This window comes from Schistocerca nitens, chromosome 5 (assembly GCF_023898315.1).
Source record: "Schistocerca nitens isolate TAMUIC-IGC-003100 chromosome 5, iqSchNite1.1, whole genome shotgun sequence".
Taxonomy (NCBI): Eukaryota; Metazoa; Arthropoda; class Insecta; order Orthoptera; family Acrididae; genus Schistocerca; species Schistocerca nitens.
Window position 1 is genome coordinate 483,276,104 of NC_064618.1, and position 20,079 is coordinate 483,296,182.

The following is a 20,079-nucleotide window of genomic DNA, read 5'->3' on the forward strand; positions in this document are numbered from 1 at the left end:
CAACTAATGAACCAGCAGACATATGAAGAGCTTCTGCTTTATTTCGGTTGCTAGAAAGGCTGCCACAATCAGGACGATACCTTAGCCCATACCTTGACGACAGAGACATTTATCAATGCCTTCAAGAAGTTTGTCTTTAAAAGAAGCCCAGCCACAGTACCTCCCGTGAGCGTGACGTGTAGATATAAATAAACGCACCTCTACACTGCTCACTGTTATTGCAGATTTCGTGCGATCATCGGTAAAGTTGTTCCGTGTGAATACAAAGTCCAACATTGCGAACCATAACTCTGTTTTTACCGGAATTTCGGAAATTGTACCTTCATCTGTGGACGTATCTTTACTAACACAGATAAACTGACACAACGAGTCGATAGCCAAAAATCACAAACTGTTAAAAACTTCTCTGTCTAAGAGTAAACAATGTAGGCTAATGTGCATCTGCTGTACAAAGCACAGCCAAATACACTTTGCACGTTATTCTTGAGCTCGTGTTTCCTACAGCATATCTGTTTTTCACCGTAAACATTTGTTGTGTATTATTCTTTTCTTGAAATGTTCTACATCGTGGAGGATCTCCTCACTTTGAATCAATTGGAACCAAAAGTGTATCTAATTTAATCTCAAAACTTTCTTCCCTAGAAACCTCGACGTGATGTTCTGTTGATAGGTGTGAATGTCACTATTTGAAATGCATTGTGGAATGTTTTGACGTTACGTGTCATGACGGCCAGTGTGAAATGGCCTTAAGACATGTAGACCATATTTCTGTATACATTGTACAATAGTGACCAACCGAATGAGACGTTCAGTTATTAAGATGCATTGACATATTCGGAAGGATGGTGTTTGCTCTCTTCATCCATCCTGATTTAAATTTCCCGTGTTTTTTCCTAAATCTTTTCAGGCAAATGCTGGGAGAGTGCTTCATCAATGCTACATCCGACCTCCAATCGTTTCCTCGTAAGAGCATACTTACATACGTTTTTCATTAAGTTTGTATACTTTTGAGCTATTTGTTTTGTTGTTGTAGAATGATAAATCCTATACCATTGAAAGAATGTCCCTGGACGAATAAATAAATAAAATAATCTATTTTTGCACACAGTATCTGAGAAGTTCAATTGCTGCGCACAGACATATCTCCGTACAGTACAATATCTATGGATCACTAGAAGGTTGACAATATTACGCCGGCTTACAGATGCGGTGAAGCCAAACATACCTGAAAATCCAGGCTGTCTGTGGCATCAATAGTTAAAAATAGCTCAAATGAAAATTATTCCTACCCAACTGTTATGAATAAAAGTCTCATTTTATTACCATACAGAATTAATCTCCAACATGACAGATCAAGTGACATGTTGACATGTGTTTTACTCGGAGATAGCTTTAAGAAATGGGTGCGGGTGAGTGGGACAAAATGCTACCAGAACCAGAACTTCTTGGGAGATACTTCCATGAACAGTTCAAAGTTTTACCTGATCACCAAAGGTAGGACAGACACTTTCGTATGCTGTAGTGACGACTCCTTGTTTTTTTTTCCTTTTTTTTTTTTTGCCTGTGTAGAAATTTAGCTTTGCTGATTTTGATTGCAAATTAGATTGTTGTGGTTACTGGCAAATATTCGTTACTAAGCAAATCGTCGAATGTCATTTGTTTTAGGAGAAAAGCGGAATGGAAGAAAGGGAAAACTGCAAAACTATCGAAAGGAAAAGAGAAAAGGAAAGTCAAAGTAGAACCTTGTGGAGAAATTACAAATCTGTCAAATCCACCAGACGTTGAACTACCAACCAATGCATCAAGTTTCGCCGTATTCGCCAATGTTCGGCAAGCGGTGCTGGAACGATGGGTTAAACAAGCCTGTCAGATTTATTTATCTTCTTCGTCCAGTGTTCCAGCAACCGATGGGAACAATGATGTTGAAAGTGACATTGAAGATAACACAGACAAAGTCAGGGATAACATCTTGAAAGTCCCAAAGGTGTGTTCTTATATATTGCACTTCAATGTTTTTTTCCTCCAGACTTAGATTGTCTGACACTACAGCCCATTCATCTGTGTATGGCACGAGAAATAAATATTCCATTTATTTGTAGGTGTCACACAAATACATGCTTCTATAAAAAGAAGGAGTGAACCTTTGAAGCTACACAGTCACTTTGCCTCTCTTCCAGCTCTTATTTGTAACTAGTCCCAATTGCCTGATTTTTACACCATGATAAAAAGTGTTGCCATTCATTTACCACTATATATTTATATATTACAGTAGTACTTGCTGTAATTAAAGACTATTTAAAGTAGATCCATTTGTTTTGTAAGTAGATTGTTCATTTGTTGCAGGTTCAATACCTTCTGTATCCCTTGTATGCTTAATTACAAAGTTATAATTTGAGGCTGTACTCATTCATCCACTTTAATATTACTTAATTCAAGAAAAGTAGTTTGTCCACATGATGCATGCAGTTATTGTCCATCAATTTTGCAAGATAAATAGTTTCCCTTTCCTCACATTGTGTAATGTTTTTTCAACAAACTTGATAAAGTAAAACTAAGTGAAGCTACTTAATATCACATTGTTTATTTAATAATTATGTATACAGTAATAATAGATGCTTAGTTATCTGTATCTGATGATGTTTGCTGTTATAATTTATGTCAGTTCAGGATTAACACATACCAAATGAAACAGGTTTACTGCTATTTGTATCAACAATGCATTTCAAGTGCTTAAACCTTCATCATCAGGTGTATTTTTATGTATTAGTTTGACAATATGTGCAGTGTATTGCAGGTTGTCTCCTGTGTCTTGAAGGATGTCTTACTAGTTGCCAAGTAACATATTTTTAATACCTTATTTAGTGAAACTAACCAATAATAAAAGGTTAGGAAAAGGACTGTGGTACATCTGTCTAACACTCCTATTTATTTTAATAGCTTTTGTGTTGGTATTCCGATTCCCACAGTAAATTTCGTGCAGTTTTATCTGAATATTGTCTCATTCTTGATGAGTGCAATGTATATGTTTATCTTAATAATTTTCTTCAGTTAGCTGTTTGAGAATAGAAACATCATATATGGCAGTGAACCTGCTCCTCCTAAGTCTGCATGGTGGTTGAAAAAATACATTAGGGATTCTTTGCTGTCTTTCTTGTAATGTATTTTATAAGCAATACTCGGGTGAATTAATCTGCAGTAGCTCTTAGCCTTGATTTTTTAAAGTGATCTTTCCTGTACCCATCTCATATGTCATAATTTTTTCAGAATATATTACATTTCATGGTTTCAGTTTCATTTCTCCACATTTGATGAGCGTATTATAAATTAATTATTCATTAATTTTCAGATAGTTGGTGTTGGCCTAAGAAGTGTGTTTGAATTAATTCGAGAGAGTCGGTCGTCACATCCTGTGCTGTGCACCAAAGCACTTGGTGCTCTACTAGATGTCGTTCAGGGCCAGCAACCTGAGGGTCTAAAGAATGAACCAGCTGAAGTGATTGGTAATATGCAAAATACTGTTTACACCTGTGGTATTTTTATTATAGGCCTAGTTACTTTTATGTTAAAGTGCTGAAGTGATTGGTAATAGGCAAAATACTGTTTACACTTGTGGTATTTTTATTATAATTACTTTTATGTTATAATAGAGGGAAACATTCCACGTAGGAAAAATATATCTAAAAAAAAAAAAAGATGATGTGACTTACCAAATGAAAGTGCTGGCAAGTCGACACACACACAAACGAACACAAACATACACACAAAATTCAAGCTTTCACAACAAACTGTTGCCTCATCAGGAAAGAGGGAAGGAGAGGGAAAGACGAAAGGATGTGGGTTTTAAGGGAGAAGGTAAGGAGTCATTCCAATCCCGGGAGCGGAAAGACCTACCTTAGGGGGAAAAAAGGACGGGTATACACTCGCGCACACACACACATATCCATCCACACATATACAGACACAAGCAGACATCTCACAAACAGACATATTTAATAGGTATCTTTAAATATGTCTGCTTGTGAGATGTCTGCTTGTGTCTGTATATGTGTGGATGGATATGTGTGTGTGTGCGAGTGTATACCCGTCCTTTTTTCCCCCTAAGGTAGGTCTTTCCGCTCCCGGGATTGGAATGACTCCTTACCTTCTCCCTTAAAACCCACATCCTTTCGTCTTTCCCTCTCCTTCCCTCTTTCCTGATGAGGCAACAGTTTGTTGCGAAAGCTTGAATTTTGTGTGTATGTTTGTGTTCGTTTGTGTGTGTGTCGACTTGCCAGCACTTTCATTTGGTAAGTCACATCATCTTTTTTTTTTTTTTTTACTTTTATGTTAAAGTGATATATTTATGTTATAAAGAAATATTCAACTAAATGGAGAGGGAACTTAACTTGACTCTGATGAACACACTTGACAGTGCTAATTTAAAAGAACTGACAGATTATATTTACACACACTTTGTTCAAGAATCATAAAAGAAGGTTGTATACCTGGAAGAATCCTGGAGATACTAATAGGTATCAGATAGATTATATAATGGTAAGACAGAGATTTAGGAACCAGGTTTTAAATTGTAAGACATTTCCAGGGGCAGATGTGGATTCTGACCACAATCTATTGGTTATGAACTGCAGATTGAAACTGAAGAAACTGCAAAAAGGTGGGAATTTAAGGAGATGGGACCTGGATAAACTGAAAGAACCAGAGGTTGTAGAGAGTTTCAGGGAGAGCATAAGGGAACAATTGACAGGAATGGAGGAAAGAAATACAGTAGAAGAAGAATGGGTAGCTCTGAGGGATGAAGTAGTGAAGGCAGCAGAGGATCAAGTAGGTAAAAAGACGAGGGCTAATAGAAATCCTTGGGTAACAGAAGAAATATTGAATTTAATTGATGAAAGGAGAAAATATAAAAATGCAGTAAATGAAGCAGGCAAAAGGGAATACAAACGTCTCAAAAATGAGATCAACAGAAAGTGCAAAATGGCTAAGCAGGGATGGCTAGAGGACAAATGTAAGGATGTAGAGGCTTGTCTCACTAGGGGTAAGATAGATACTGCCTACAGGAAAATTAAAGAGACCTTTGGAGAGAAGAGAACCACTTGTATGAATATCAAGAGCTCAGATGGCAACCCAGTTCTAAGCAAAGAAGGGAAGGCAGAAAGGTGGAAGGAGTATATAGAGGGTTTATACAAGGGCGATGTACTAGAGGACAGTATTATGGAAATGGAAGAGGATGTAGATGAAGATGAAATGGGAGATAAGATACTGCGTGAAGAGTTTGACAGAGCACTGAAAGACCTAGTCGAAACAAGGCCCCGGGAGTAGACAACATTCCATTAGAACTACTGATGGCCTTGGGAGAGCCAGTCATGACAAAACTCTACCATCTGGTGAGCAAGATGTATGAGACAGGCGAAATACCCACAGACTTCAAGAAGAATATAATAATTCCAATACCAAAGAAAGCAGGTGTTGACAGATGTGAAAATTACTGAACTATCAGTTTAATAAGTCACAGCTGCAAAATACTAACGCGAATTCTTTACAGACGAATGGAAAAACTGGTAGAAGCGGACCTCGGGGAAGATCAGTTTGGATTCCGTAGAAATTTTGGAACACGTGAGGCAATACTAACCCTACGACTTATCTTAGAAGAAAGATTAAGAAAAGGCAAACCTACGTTTCTAGCATTTGTAGACTTAGAGAAAGCTTTTGACAACGTTAACTGGAATACTCTCTTTCAAATTCTGAAGGTGGCAGGGGTAAAATACAGGGAGCGAAAGGCTATTTACAATTTGTACAGAAACGAGATTGCAGTTATAAGAGTCGAGGGGCGTGAAAGGGAAGCAGTGGTTGGGAAAGGAGTGAGACAGGGTTGTAGCCTCTCTCCGATGTTATTCAATCTGTATATTGAGCAAGCAGTAAAGGAAACAAAAAAGAAAAATTCGGAGTAGGTATTAAAATTCATGGAGAAGAAGTAAAAACTTTGAGGTTCGCCGATGACATTGTAATTCTGTCAGAGACAGCAAAGGACTTGGAAGAGCAGTTGAACGGAATGGACAGTGTCTTGAAAGGAGGATATTAGATGAACATCAACAAAAGCAAAACGAGGATAATGGAATGTAGTCAAATCGGGTGATGCCGAGGGGATTAGATTAGGAAATGAGACACTTAAAGTAGTAAAGGAGTTTTGCTATTTAGGGAGTAAAATAACTGATGATGGTCGAAGTAGAGAGGATATAAAATGTAGAGTGGCAATGGCAAGGAAATCGTTTCTGAAGAAGAGAAATTTGTTAACATCGAGTATAGATTTAAGTGTCAGGAAGTCGTTTCTGAAAGTATTTGTATGGAGCGTAGCCATGTATGGAAGTGAAACATGGATGATAACCAGTTTGGACAAGAAGAGAATAGAAGCTTTCGAAATGTGGTGCTACAGAAGAATGCTGAAGATAAGATGGGTAGATCACGTAACTAATGAAGAGGTATTGAATAGGATTGGGAAGAAGAGAAGTTTGTGGCACAACTTGACTAGAAGAAGGGATCGGTTGGTAGGACATGTTTTGAGGCATCAAGGGATCACAAATTTAGCATTGGAGGGCAGCGTGGAGGGTAAAAATTGTAGAGGGAGACCAAGAGATGAATACACTAAGCAGATTCAGAAGGATGTAGGTTGCAGTAGGTACTGGGAGATGAAGAAGCTTGCACAGGATAGAGTAGCATGGAGAGCTGCATCAAACCAGTCTCAGGACTGAAGACCACAACAACAACATAGGTATATTTGAGATATTATGACAGAATTGTGTATACTTTCTTCAGCACTGAGTAACATTAATTATAAATGATTTAGAGGTAAAGGTAGCTAACACACTGAATAGTAGACTTGCCTGCCAATGACTCAATATCTCTACTGTTTGGTGAGTTGTTACTTTTATTCATGATTCATTCAGTTATGGGAGAGTATGAGCTCAGTAGTAGGAGAAATGAGAAAGGAGGAAGACTACTTGAGTCCTGCTGTAAATTTCAATTAGTAACAGCAAACACACTGTTGGAAAATCACAATAGGAGAAGATATATTAGCAAAAGGCCTGGAGACATTGCGAGATTCCAGCTGGATTACATTATGGTCGGACAGATTCCAAAATCAGATAAGGTGTACCCGGAAGCAGATATAAACTCAGATCACAATTTAATAATGATGAATAATAGACTGAAACTTAAGAGAATCAAGGTGGAAAAAAGTGCAATACTGAAATATTGAGGAATGATGAGATGCATTACAAATTCTCTGATGGGTATCACTTGCTGACAAGTATGATTGTCTTTTTCGAAACTCAGTTTCTGTGGGATCTTAAGTAGCTATAGAGGACAATCCTGGAGCTGCAAAATTTTCCACATTGTTGTCAAGTATTTTTTCTGGTGGGGCCTGGCTTCATAGTGTCGTTTATCTTCAGCAGATCCCATTGTTTCATACCATTGTGGTTGTCGGCTTCTGTTTTCCGCCTCAGTTGCTCGAAGTGCTGAATTCCTTCCCATCATGTTGAACAATTAAGTGCAGTAGTTTCCCAGCTACCAGTTCAACATCTTTTCATGTTGTCCCATTAATACATCTTTGTATTGCTTTTGTTGTCTTTCTAGTTTCCTTTGATCATCCTTTAGCTGGGAATACATAATTTGTTTTGATAGATGGGATCCAGGCATACATACAGTGTGGCCTGTCCAGTGTAGTTGATGCTTGATGATTGTGGCTGCAGTGCAAGGAAAGTTTGCTTCTCTCAGAACACTGTTGTTAGTGTACCAATCTTGCCATTTCATCCTTAGTATCCTACTCAGGCAGTGCTGATGGTACTTTTCTGGAGATCGTATGTGCCTTCTGTAATTAGTCCATGCTTTGCACCTATATGCCAGAGATGTTGTAATAGTGGCTTGTTATACATAGAGCTTGGTCATAGAGCTGATGTTAATGATTATCAAAGATCCTTACCGGAAGATGACCAAAAGCATAACTGGCTCATTTCGAGGAGGTATTGGATTTTGGCATCAATATTTGTATTTGCGGAAAGATGGCTGCCAAGGTATTGGAAGCATTCTATGTTCTGCAGGATTTTATCTTGGACTGTGAGTGTTGGGGGCGATAGAGTTAGGCGCAGGTTGACAGAGGATCTGCATCTTCTGGATGTTGGAAAGCTTAGTCCAGTGCTGGTATATGCTTCATCAAATGCATTTAAGATTGATTCTAAATATTTTTCTGACTTTGGCAAGAATGACTTTATCATCTGCGTATTGAAGTTGAATGATGGCTGTAGTGGATACTTTAGTCTTGGCCCCTAGTCTACTGAGATTGAACAAACCACTGTTAGTCCTGTGTTCTGTTTCTATGCCCTTTGGCAGTTTCCTGTTGACAAGATGAAGTGTGATTCCAACAAATATAGAAAACAGTGTAGAAGCTAACACACAAACTTGCTTCACACCTGCTGTGATTTCGAACTTTTTTCCAGCACTATTGTTGACATAACCATACCATCCGTGTTGTTGTGCAGCCGTCTAACAATGTTAATGCATTTCACTAGACATCCTATTTTAGGTAAGATCTTTCACAAGGCACTTCTCTTGACTCAGTCAAAGGCCTTTTACAAGATGTGTGAATATCATGTACAGAGCATGTTGTCAATCTTTGCACTTGTCCTGCATTTGTCTGGTACAGAAAATCATATCTGTGTGGTACTGCATTTAGGTCAAAATTCACACTGTGTTTCAGGCAAACAGTCTGCAGCAAGAGGTATGATGCAATTGGATAGAATTGGAGTAAGCATTTTTCCAGCAGCAGATAGAAGGTATATTCCATGGTAGTTACCACTGTCAGTTCTGTTACCTTTTTTAAGATGGTAACTGTCGGTGCATCTATGAAATTAGGAGAAATGTTTTCAGTGCTCCATTTTTAACAGTGAACATTAGTATATGTTCAGCAAGAATACGTCCACCTTCCTTGAAAAATTCAGCAGGGATTCCACCTGATCCAGCAGCTTTGTTGTTTTTGAGTAGCTTAATAGTTTTCACACAACTTCTTGCAGAGAAGGGACTTTGCCAAGGTGAAGTTTTGTAGGTTTTTGCAGAAATGCGGAAAGTGTTGTGTCATTCATCTCTGGATCTTTAATCAAGAGTTCATGGAATTAGTGATGAGTGATAAGTTGTGCTCTGAACATTTCATGAGCAGAAGAGTTCCGTTAGAACTGCATTTCACTACCCCCTCATTTCCAATTACTTTGGGCCATATTCTTGAGCCTCTACTGACTTATTTATTGCAGTCTCCCAAGAGGATGATTTTGTCATCATGGGGTATTATTGTTGGAGGTATTTCAAATTGTTAGTGGAAGGCTTTGTTTTCATCATCTGCACAAGTGAGATTCTGAGTGTATGCACTTATAACTCTATTCATTGGTAATTGGTAACTTTAAGGTGTAGGCTCATGAGTCTCACTTTTGCCAGAAGGTAGCAAAGCCAATACTATGAATACAGGATTCATGAATTTCTTTTTCTTTCCAAAAGAAAATGTAGGCATCTCCTTGTTCTTTGATTCCTTTGCCTAGTCTTTTAGTTTCATCTAATGATGCAGTATCAATCTTAAATCCCTGCCCTCCTGGTCAATTTACCATATCAGTACCCATTAGAGTCAGAGTCAGATGTTCCAAGTAGCAAGATTAATGTTTTTTTCTGTCAGCTGCGTATGGTGTACCTGCTGAGTGTGGCTTAAGGCACCTTTTATAGCCCCCTTCCCATTAGAGGCGAGCAGAGGGGCTCCGGAATAGGCCTGCTCAGTCACAAATGCAACACATGATTTGCTTTAAAGCACCTCTTCAAGCAGAGTGGCCATCACACATTCATTGCCTACATGTCGGTTTATCACTATGAGCTCCAAGACTACATGATCCTGCTCCTGTCACAACTCTGCGCTTGCTGTAGGACTTGTTGGGTTGTGCTGTTGTTCTCTAGAAGATGCCTGTGCGTGATGTCATTTAGTGTGGAAATGCTGCTGCACAACAACACTCATACATTTCTTGACGGAATCGAGACCTGTACCCCGCGGCATAATAGTTACGAGGGTTGGAGATTCCAAAACTGCGACAACCTTCATCTGCCTTTCCAGCAGCCAGGGAAACTTCGGTTGTTCTTGCGCCTGGTCTACCATTCTGAACTTTAAGACCCTACCGGCTCATTCACCTTCCTAGGAGCTGGTTGGTGTAGTAGAGTGGACTTTTCATACAGAGAGTATATTGAGCATTTTCTGTCAGGGTTTTTTATTTTTATTTATTTCTCCATCCATAGACAATGTAAATTGTATGGATGTTGTCAACACATAAATACATAAACTAAAGACACAGAGATACATAAACGTACACAGTTACACCCATAAATAGATACATAGATTTCTTGTCATACTGAGTTGCCCCTTTGGACATTGTACAGTGAAACCTCTTTATAACGTTCCTCCATATAATGTTTTCCTCTATGTTATATCTGTTTTTTTCAGTCCCGACTAAAAGCCCATATAAACAATGTAAAATTTTCCTCTTTACTGCGTTTCCTCTATATTACAATTTCCTCCATGTAACGCTTATATTTTTGGAACCCTAGTCAATTATTTACCTCTTTATAACATTTAATTGACTGTATGTAGACACATCGTTTTCTGTTCTGTGGATTCACAGTTTGCACCGGCTCGGAAAGCGCGCGCTCAGTGTGTTTCATATGTCAGCGGCAGAACCTGGTCATGTGACATGTGACGCACATTCTGCTTGCGATCTTTTTAGCGCCATTTACTTTCACCCATCCACCTACCGGGCCCCATGTTTTAATTACAAAAAACTAATCATTTGATACATTGATCATTTGCAATGAATATCATATTACAGTGTTGTGAAAATTTAAAATGTCATCTATGGCACCATTTGTCAAAGCTGATTAGCGGTATCCCGATCTTCAGCAATGCCCTATAATTATTATTTGGAAGCCTTCCTCTTTATAGTGTTTTCCTCTATACAGTGTTCAGAATTTGTCGTCCCTTGAAATATGTTATATAGAGGTTTCCCTATATTTCACTTTTCTATTGAACATATTGTAAAATGCCTCGAATTGCAGAATTAATCATGAGCACAATTGTCAACAAAATTTACACATAATTTTAGGTATAAAAACACTCTTCTAACAAATAATTTTGGAGAGTATTCCAGAAGGCATGTATGTCACTTTTGCCTTTGATTTTTTGTGGAGGTTTGTTGTATAATTTAATTCCATTATATAGAACACTGTTTTGCATTTATTTATTTATTTATTTATTTTTCTATTGAGATGTAAGTGGTGGCTGGATCTGGTTCATGTTCGTGTAGGGACCTGTTCGTTGGGTACTGATCAGTGTCCTTTTTAATGTGGTTCTCTTTTGGAACAGTCAAAAGTCCCTTAGATTTAAACAACTCAGTGCAGTGGGTCCTCTTACTACTGTTTATCTTAATTTGTACAGCCCTTTTTGTAGCTTAAAGATTGTTTGTCTATTCTGCTCATTTGTCCCCCGAAACATTATCCCAAAACTCATCACAGAATGGGCATATGCAAAATATGTTGCTTCGATGCATGAGCTAGTACACACAGAATTTATCATTCCAAGTGCAGAACATGCTGAAGCTTTCATTTCCTGAGGGCAGTTATATGCCCAGTCCATTTTAGTTGTGCATCAACATGCATCCCTAGAATTTCTATGAGCTCATCTTTAACTTTTAAAAAGTTTGGATTTTCTGCTTATGTGGAAACTAATATGTTGTTTTTTGCACTTAAAGTTAATTTGTTGTTGTCTACCAATCTGATTACATGCATGAGTGTTTCTTCAGCTTTGTCCTTTAGTACACTTGATGATGTCATTGACATCAGGAAACAATACTGTTTCACCGTATTTGACACTCTGGGGAAAATCATTGATATACATCAAGAAGAGTTTTGGGCCAAGCACACTTCCTTAGGGGACTCCAATATTAATGTATTCTGGGTCAGAAAGATAGTTTATGGTATGATTGGAGTTAGTTTGAGAGACCTCCACCAATTGCACTCTATTTTTCAGGTATGTATGAAACCACTTATTTGCTACCCCTCTTATACCTAGAACTTCCCGTTTAACAGAATTGTGTGTTGTACTGTATCAAAGGCTTTGCTGAAGTCAAGCAAGACACCTGTTATATGATCTCCATCATCTAGTGCTCCCAAAACCACATTTGTAAAATGAGCTGTAGCTGATTGTGTTCTTTTACCAGGCCTGAACCCAAACTGTTCCTTACACAGAAGATTGTACTTTTTAGGTACCCCATAAGTCTAATTTTCATTATAGTTTCCATTAATTTTGAAAATGATGACAGTAAAGAGATGAGCCTATAATTTTCTACATCTATTGCTTGTATATTTTTTGAGGTGTTTTTCTTGTTCCTATTTGGTCTGGTGATGGCGTTGAGACTGTGCGTTTGGTTTTGAAGTTATTGTGGTGTTTTTTTAATTTGCTTGGCTATCATTTGCACCAGATATTCTTTACCCAAGCCGTTCAGGTGTTGTGTGTGGAGTCTACATCCTGTATCACACACATCAGTGCATTTCACATTTTTAAAATGTGTACAAACTGATTATTGGCACTTTGTATCTCTGTATTAACACACGACTGCCTCATAAGATCATGGCGATGCAGAATATTCACAATTACGACATTTGTATCTGTAAGATTTTTCAGACACTGTTTAAGATCACATGTAGCATTTGCCGTTTCATTTTTGTGTATGTTGTTGGAACCTCCCAAAAGTATGACAAAGTCTTTATCATGTAGATTTTTTTTTTATCTTTGTAGATGCCATCACGTTTTTAATTTAACCAAGCGGGGCTCCTGGTTTCACTATACCACATGAACATATATTAGTTTTTCTCTTAGTTTATTTGCAAGACCATGACCATGACCATGGCTGGCTGAAAGCACATACAGTTGGCTATTGGATTTTACAGTCTGGAAGTCATTTTGTGTCATTTCACTAAGCACTTCACCACAACTTTGGGTCGGCAGACTTGCACTGTCCATGTTTAAACTTGGTTTCTTGTTTGTCAGCATTGATAGATTTTCATCTCCTGCTTTATTCACATTGTCCTTTTCCTCTTCATCTCGTTTACAAGAACTACATATGCCTGTAGTTCTACAATTGTCAGCAGAAAGTACTTGAAATAAGTTTTCGTGTACAGAGCTTATGTTAGTTTTACAGTTTTTTTTTTTTGATGTAGCACTTTTTTCTTGCTGCTATTACATGTCACATATGTCCACTTTTTTGTAATGGCTGCACTATTGTGCAGTAATTGTAGTGTGTTCAGTTAACTTTTTTTGAGCTGTAGTTTTGCAATATCCGTTTTTAAAGCACCAATAATAAACTATAAACTAGTTATGAACTCATTCAGTTTGCTAATTTCATCCGTACAGTTTTCACACAATTTCTTTTTAACAGTAAAACTGATGTTTTTTTGGAAAGACAGATGCTTAACTTTTGTCCTTGCCGCAGTCTTATATATACTCCCTTAGTCTTCGGGGATCCCTGCTCATCCCACAAGACAGTGGGTGCCATCTGTATTAGCCCCAGAAAGAGGGGTTGCCTCTTCAACAAGCTCCGCCATTGAGGTCTTCACTGTACTCTGGCAAAGAGCCCTCACAAGAAAAAATTTTCTGCGTTACTGCTATAATGAATACCACAATAAGCAGTTCAGTTGAAGAAGAATGTACATCTCTGAAAAGGGCAATCACAAAAGTTGAACAAACAGACATAGGTACATAAAAGATAACTGTGGAGGAGCCTTGAGTAACAGAAGAAATACTTCAGTTGATTGCTGAAAGAAGGAAGTACAAAAAATCTTAAAGAAAAAACAAGAATTCAGCAATGTACACTCTTTGACATAAAACTTGACCGGCGGCCGGCCGCTTCAGAGGCTAAGTCCGCGCCGATCGCGACATGGGACAAAAAAACTGGCCAACTCGCTAATTCTCTAAGTCCGGTTATCTGCACAATCTGGCAACACTGTAGACTGCGGCACTTCCTGGAGGAAAACTTGTCCCATGATAGAGAAACTCTAGGCTGATTACGCCTGTGGTCTAGCGGTAGCGTGCGTTCTTTCTGTTCATAATGTCAGTGGATCGAGAGCAGCTGGCATAAAATATTTTTATAGCCTCTTCTGTCTGAATGCTGAAGACGTGAATGTAATGGTAGCGCAGATTCAATCTATTTCGCTTTCTGACACACCGATATCAAAATTTTATCCAGTAACGATTTTGCGGCAGATTTCCTGCAGACTGTCCTCCTCTGGACGCCGTATGCGGCAAAGCTCCGGGATCCATTTGCTGGCTACTGGCAGCGGCCGTGGCGACAGCAGCGGCGCTGCACTCCCCCGTTCTTTATCGAAAGCGCCTGCTACTGCTCATCGCTTTTGATGATTTAAAACGCTTTATTATTAAATGTTGCTCCACAGAAAATTTCTACAATTTCCATTCACGCTCAAAAGCAACGGAGACAGACGCCCTGATTAGTAGGCGGGTATTATATTACACTAATCGGCAAGAGCTGAGTATGGCCCGAAATTAATTTTATAGACTGGGACGAAAATAAACCACCTCACTACATTCGATGAATTTATAAATGCTTCATACCTCGTTTCTTTTCCTTTCAAACTCAATTATTTGTGCAACTTTTGGTCAATGTTTGGATGTTTTCGTCAAGCCAGAGTGAGCGTCTGTGGTGTAAAGTGTATTACAGTTCTTGTTTCATTCCTTATGGTAAGTCTATGCGATAAACTGTGTGAATACCTTGCAATGCATGCTCTGTAGCAGTGCAGGAACACTGCACATTTGGAGTTCCATGTATGGGTTCATGAAGTATTTATTGTTGATCGGAAGTGATAGTTAAGGTCATCAGATTTAAACCAGAAAATTTTGTCGTTTTGAAGGTTTCAGAGAACGGAAAGGAACTGCTAACGCCGGTGTTAGAAAACGTCTACAGTTAAATGCTATTGCAAAAATTTAGAAGAAGGGAACTACATTAATGAACATGTGCACTTCATAAACAACATTCTGACATGTTAGACCTATATGACGAACAAAGCTCAAATTTATATCGTTGACACTCGGTTTGAATCTTTTCAGGGTCTATTTTACAGTGAAGCACCTTGGAATTTGCAAAGCAGAAATCCATGATATTAACTTAATTTACTAAGTCGAAATCGGACGAAGATTGATGTTTAAAGGCATTCTTCAGATTTTGCATAAGAAATTTTTACTAGCAGTTTGCAACTCCATTAATTAAAATGGAAAATAAAACGTTGTAGTCAGCGGCTTCTACCGTGATTCGAACTGCTATGTCTTATAGTACAAGCACTGCAACGCACAAGTGAACCTCTGAGCTAACGACACACTGGCGGCCAGAGGCGGAATATAGTCACTGCGATGTTGCCTGAGCCTCAAACGCAACCTTAAACACACGAACAGAGGAGGTGGAGATTACTGTTTTAACGTCCCGTCGACAACGATGTCATTAGAGACGGAGCACAAGCTCGGATTAGGGAAGGATGGGGAAGGAAATCGGCCGTGCCCTTCCTAAGAAAGGGAAATCATTGAAAACCTAAATCAGGATGGCCGGGCGCGGGATTGCACCGTCGTCTTCCCGAATGCACACACAAACAGGTGTTACTTATGTGAAGAACGCCGTTCTTGGAGTCCAGAAATTAAATATACTTTCTAATTGTGTCATCTTGCAGTGGATTATATCGTACGAGTCTTCGATGTGGAAAACGAATGTCAAGTGAATTTAGCGAGGTAACGCCGACCTACACCCGGAAGTAAATGCACTATCAGAGTGTTGACAAATACTTGCTACGACGCTGCCATTTCTAGGCTCTCTGACGAGGCAGCTCTTCAGCGAAATGCTTGCCGTGATTCTCCGAAACGGTTCTTCAGAGCGGAGACGCGCGCGCACGTTTGGTTTTTATGCGGCGTTCTCCCCTGATGGTTTCTGACGTCGCCTTGTGGGCTATGTATACATATGAGACATTCAATTATCATTAATCCAGAATGATACAAGTTTCAGCTTCCGGTGTGGAAGAAGGCTGTTGACGCCGACATTATATCATTTCAACGTAGGGAAAGCAAAACGGATCATTCAATGTTTCTCATTTAACATAAAGCATGTGAGATAATTTTCCGTAACGTTCATAATCATCTAAAAATACAAACGAAGTAAAAATACACCGGAAGCTTATTCGAATTGAATATAACGCTTTGCACCTCGATGTCGAATTTGTCCACTTCCAATCTTTTGCAGCATGCACATAGAATGTCATGATTACCACGAGAATGAAGAAATATGTTGGTAAGGATGGAAGCAAGAAGAGACGCAGTCAACAAATATTCTATTCCTCATGGCATTCATTTCATTTGACACGTAAGAAGAGGTAAAGCGGGAATTTACTTTCGTTAACACGAAAGATATGCCGCACATATTGATAACGAGGAAGTCTGCGTCTTCATACGTTTCCTCCTTGAAATCTGTATGCTCTATTATATACTAAGTAGCCCGATCATTGTTTCAGTAATGTTACCCTCTTGTTTGACCCCGTAACGATGAACAGATTCCAAATGCATGTCTCCCTTCCTGGGTTGTTTTTTGTGTTTTATTGCTTGGAATTCCTGAAGCAGACCACTGTGCCTTTCCCCCTCGTGGGTTAGGTCTCAAAACTAAACCGCTTTGTATCCAATGGCATAATTTATTCAGACAGCATCAGCATAAGACTGTCAAACAAAGCCTTCCATTTACAGTTGCAGCACTCTAACCAGCACTGACCAAAGTGTAATCCACGGTCATGGTCCTAAATTACCAGCTGTCTGCTACTGTGGCAAAGTCCGTACTACACTGTCGATTCCACAGCACCATTTTATCTGGTAACACTGTGTTGTTGCACAGTTGTGCTACCAGGTCTGTCCTCACACTGTCAACTTTATGTATCTCACTTCTCCTGTAGCGTAGATCACGAGGAGCCGAAGTAAATGAGTGTATTCTGCATGACGTAACATTCAGTATTCCCTTCTTTCATAGCCACTCTTCATGTGCATCGATACCAAATAGGAATTCGAAAACTCTTGCGAGTGAGAGAATGACAATAACAATCGTAACAAGAACAAGCAAATAATGAATGATGTTTATTCCAACGCAGAACGAGAATGGCTTTAAATATAAAAATCTGTATCTATATCTATATCCATATCTATTGATCTTTGAGTTGGCACAATGCAAATATATTCTTAGCATTTAGTTACTGAATTTAGTTCTGGATGTTTGCAGAGAAAAGGAAAAGTCGGTACTTCTCGCTAGTGTAATATAATGTGAACCAGCAACTACCCTTTCCTTAGAACACGACTCAAGCAGGTCCTCAAGTAGGTAGCAAGGCACTGCTGCATTCTGTTCCCTGACATTGCTCTGATGACGGTTAATGCAGATAGTTCCGATTATGAAATACAAAACGTATTGCAGGTTAGTTCCTAGGATAGTAACATTAAATTTGCGTTGTAGACGGCACATGAACGTCACGACTATCCATATTACTCATCAATATAAAAAGACAATATTTTGGGAATTTAGCAGGATTACTCAAAATGAATTCTGAAATTGGGTGACTGACTGCACAGGTGCTAAACGTCGTCAAGAGTATACGATGTCCTAATCGCATTAGGAATATGAAGATCGTCTTCGACAGCTCGCAACTTTCACATTGCTATCTCCACCCTACTCCAAACAGCCCTCGGTGGAGTTACACTACGTTGCCGATGTTATGGAAGGCCTTCAAACCGACAACAGACCACATATTGAAAAATACAAGCGAATTCTCTTGCAGCGTAAGCTTATTGTAACTAATCTAAAAATTATTGGAGAGGAACATTGTCCTATTCAAAAAAAGTAAAATGTTACACACTGTTGACGTCAAACGGACATTATCTATGTCCTGTCTTGTGTCCTACTCATCTATAATATCAAGTGTACTATGAAAATGATGATATATAATGGATGATAGGGTAATGCATTGATACCAGATGGTGGGGGCCGGCCGGTGTGGCCGTGCGGTTCTAGGCGCTTCAGTCTGGAACCGCGTGACCGCTACGGTCGCAGGTTCGAATCCTGCCTCGGGCATGGATGTGAGTGATGTCCTTAGGTTAGTTAGGTTTAAGTAGTTCTAAGTTCTAGGGGACTGATGACCTTAGAAGTTAAGTCCCATAGTGCTCAGAGCCATTTGAACCATTTGAACTATTTAACACAAAATGACATTAAAAATTAAAGTTATTCACGAGCAGCTAGTTGAGAATATGTATGAACATTAAATGGCACGACGAACTGAAATAATATGACGAAGAGTTCAGCGCTCACTGGGAATAGAGCCCCACACATATCGTTGTTGACTACACACAAAGAGACGTCAGCTACCGAATTTTTCTCCACCAGCTGCTCAGAATAGCATCTTGAACTTACAGTCATCTCGCAAATAGTTCTGTGTCTCACTGGGAGTTAAAAACGTCAGATATCGTTAGTGTTGACAACGAATGAAAATACATTAAAAATCAAAATTATTATCCACCAGCAGATAGGTGTTCCCATGATAGAGCTTGATAATACATAATTAAATCTTTAGTGCCAGGCCAGGATTCGATCCCATTCACGCGTAATATGTGAAGGTGTTGAGGAATCTGCAGTTTTGAACAAACAACAAATTGTAGCCGAGCTGTATTGCCACGAAGGGATCAGATTCCGCGTTAAGGGCGGTCTGAGTTGCATTCCCAGTTTAGAACCAATTTTATCGACATACAGAAGCTCAAATAAAAGATGGAATAAGTGTCCTGTGACCATACATAGCGTTTGTGTCGTCACTTGAAATAAATAACTAGTATAAGAAAGGTTACTGGTGATAGAGTTTCTACATGTCGCCACTCCAGACTTCATTGTGGTTCAACCTACCGTCTACTTGGTAAAGAAGGAATATCATCTTTAATGTGGATTTTCAGACCACGCAGCCATTATATCTCCTTCACTTGGTGTAGCCAGGAGAGAATGGAATCTGTCTCTCCCTATCTAAAATCATTGACGGAAGTGGGAATCGAACCCAGACCATAGGTATAACAACCTACCATCCGTCCAACAGACCACGAAAGCCTCTTCTCTGCGAGTCATTTTTCTATCGTAACGCAGTTGCGCCACACTGGATGAGAATTCTGACACACAGGCTCCCTGTAGTAATTTGCAGCATGTTCAGTAAATTCATTTACTTGGTTGACCGAATCACCATGAACTAGCTGCCTCGGCTACCCAGTGCATACATTCGACTATTTTGTAATCACAGAAATAAAATCACGTAACTGCCACCTACACACAACTGCCAACAGTGTAGGATGCAGAAGTTTAAATAGGAAGTGTTCCTTTCCACTTGAGCTATTCTATTGCGCTATCTGTTACTAGAAAACGTCGTTCAGTCCAAAAGTAAAGCTGTAACTGTTTGTCTCTCAGAAGTCAAGACCTGGCCATATGCATAATCTCACAGTGCTGTGGAATCCAAAAGTTCTGGAGGAATAGTTGCCGAGCTCTGGAGCTGCTGTAGCTACGTGTCAGCTTGTAGCATAGATAAGATGTCGCGAGTTCGAATACATTCAGTGCTACATATTTTAAAACGCAATTCTGCTCTCTGCTGAAGGTATCAATCTAATGGAACTTTGAACATAATTCCCTTCACTTCTCAACCCAAAGTAGTCGCATGTGGAAAAAGGGCTAACTACTGTGACATTTTGTTCTATTCAGGTTTAATAGACAGCAGGCAGCAGATGCATCTCGAAGATGCGCAGGGAGAGCGCATCGTGCCATAATATGTCAGAAAAGTATTTTCTACATTAGCCGTCGTGTGGTATTGATATTTTATTCTTCTTCAAACTTTGTTTGACAGCTTTAACTCAGAACAAGTTTTCTACATGCATGTAATCAATAAACTGCATGTGCATTGTCAGAC

At 39.1% G+C, this 20,079-nt stretch overlaps 1 protein-coding gene across 1 annotated transcript in view; it reads left to right on the forward strand.

The window, feature by feature from the left end:
* The first annotated feature begins 1,226 nt into the window (after positions 1-1,226).
* LOC126260543 (E3 ubiquitin-protein ligase MYCBP2-like) overlaps positions 1,227-20,079 on the forward strand; it is an 831,093-nt gene continuing 812,240 nt past the window's right edge. The window contains exons 1-3 of the mRNA XM_049957878.1: positions 1,227-1,494; positions 1,666-1,984; positions 3,347-3,500. Of these exons, the coding sequence (XP_049813835.1) occupies positions 1,400-1,494; positions 1,666-1,984; positions 3,347-3,500 (568 nt within the window). The 5' untranslated portion in view covers positions 1,227-1,399. The remainder of the gene's footprint in view (positions 1,495-1,665; positions 1,985-3,346; positions 3,501-20,079) is intronic.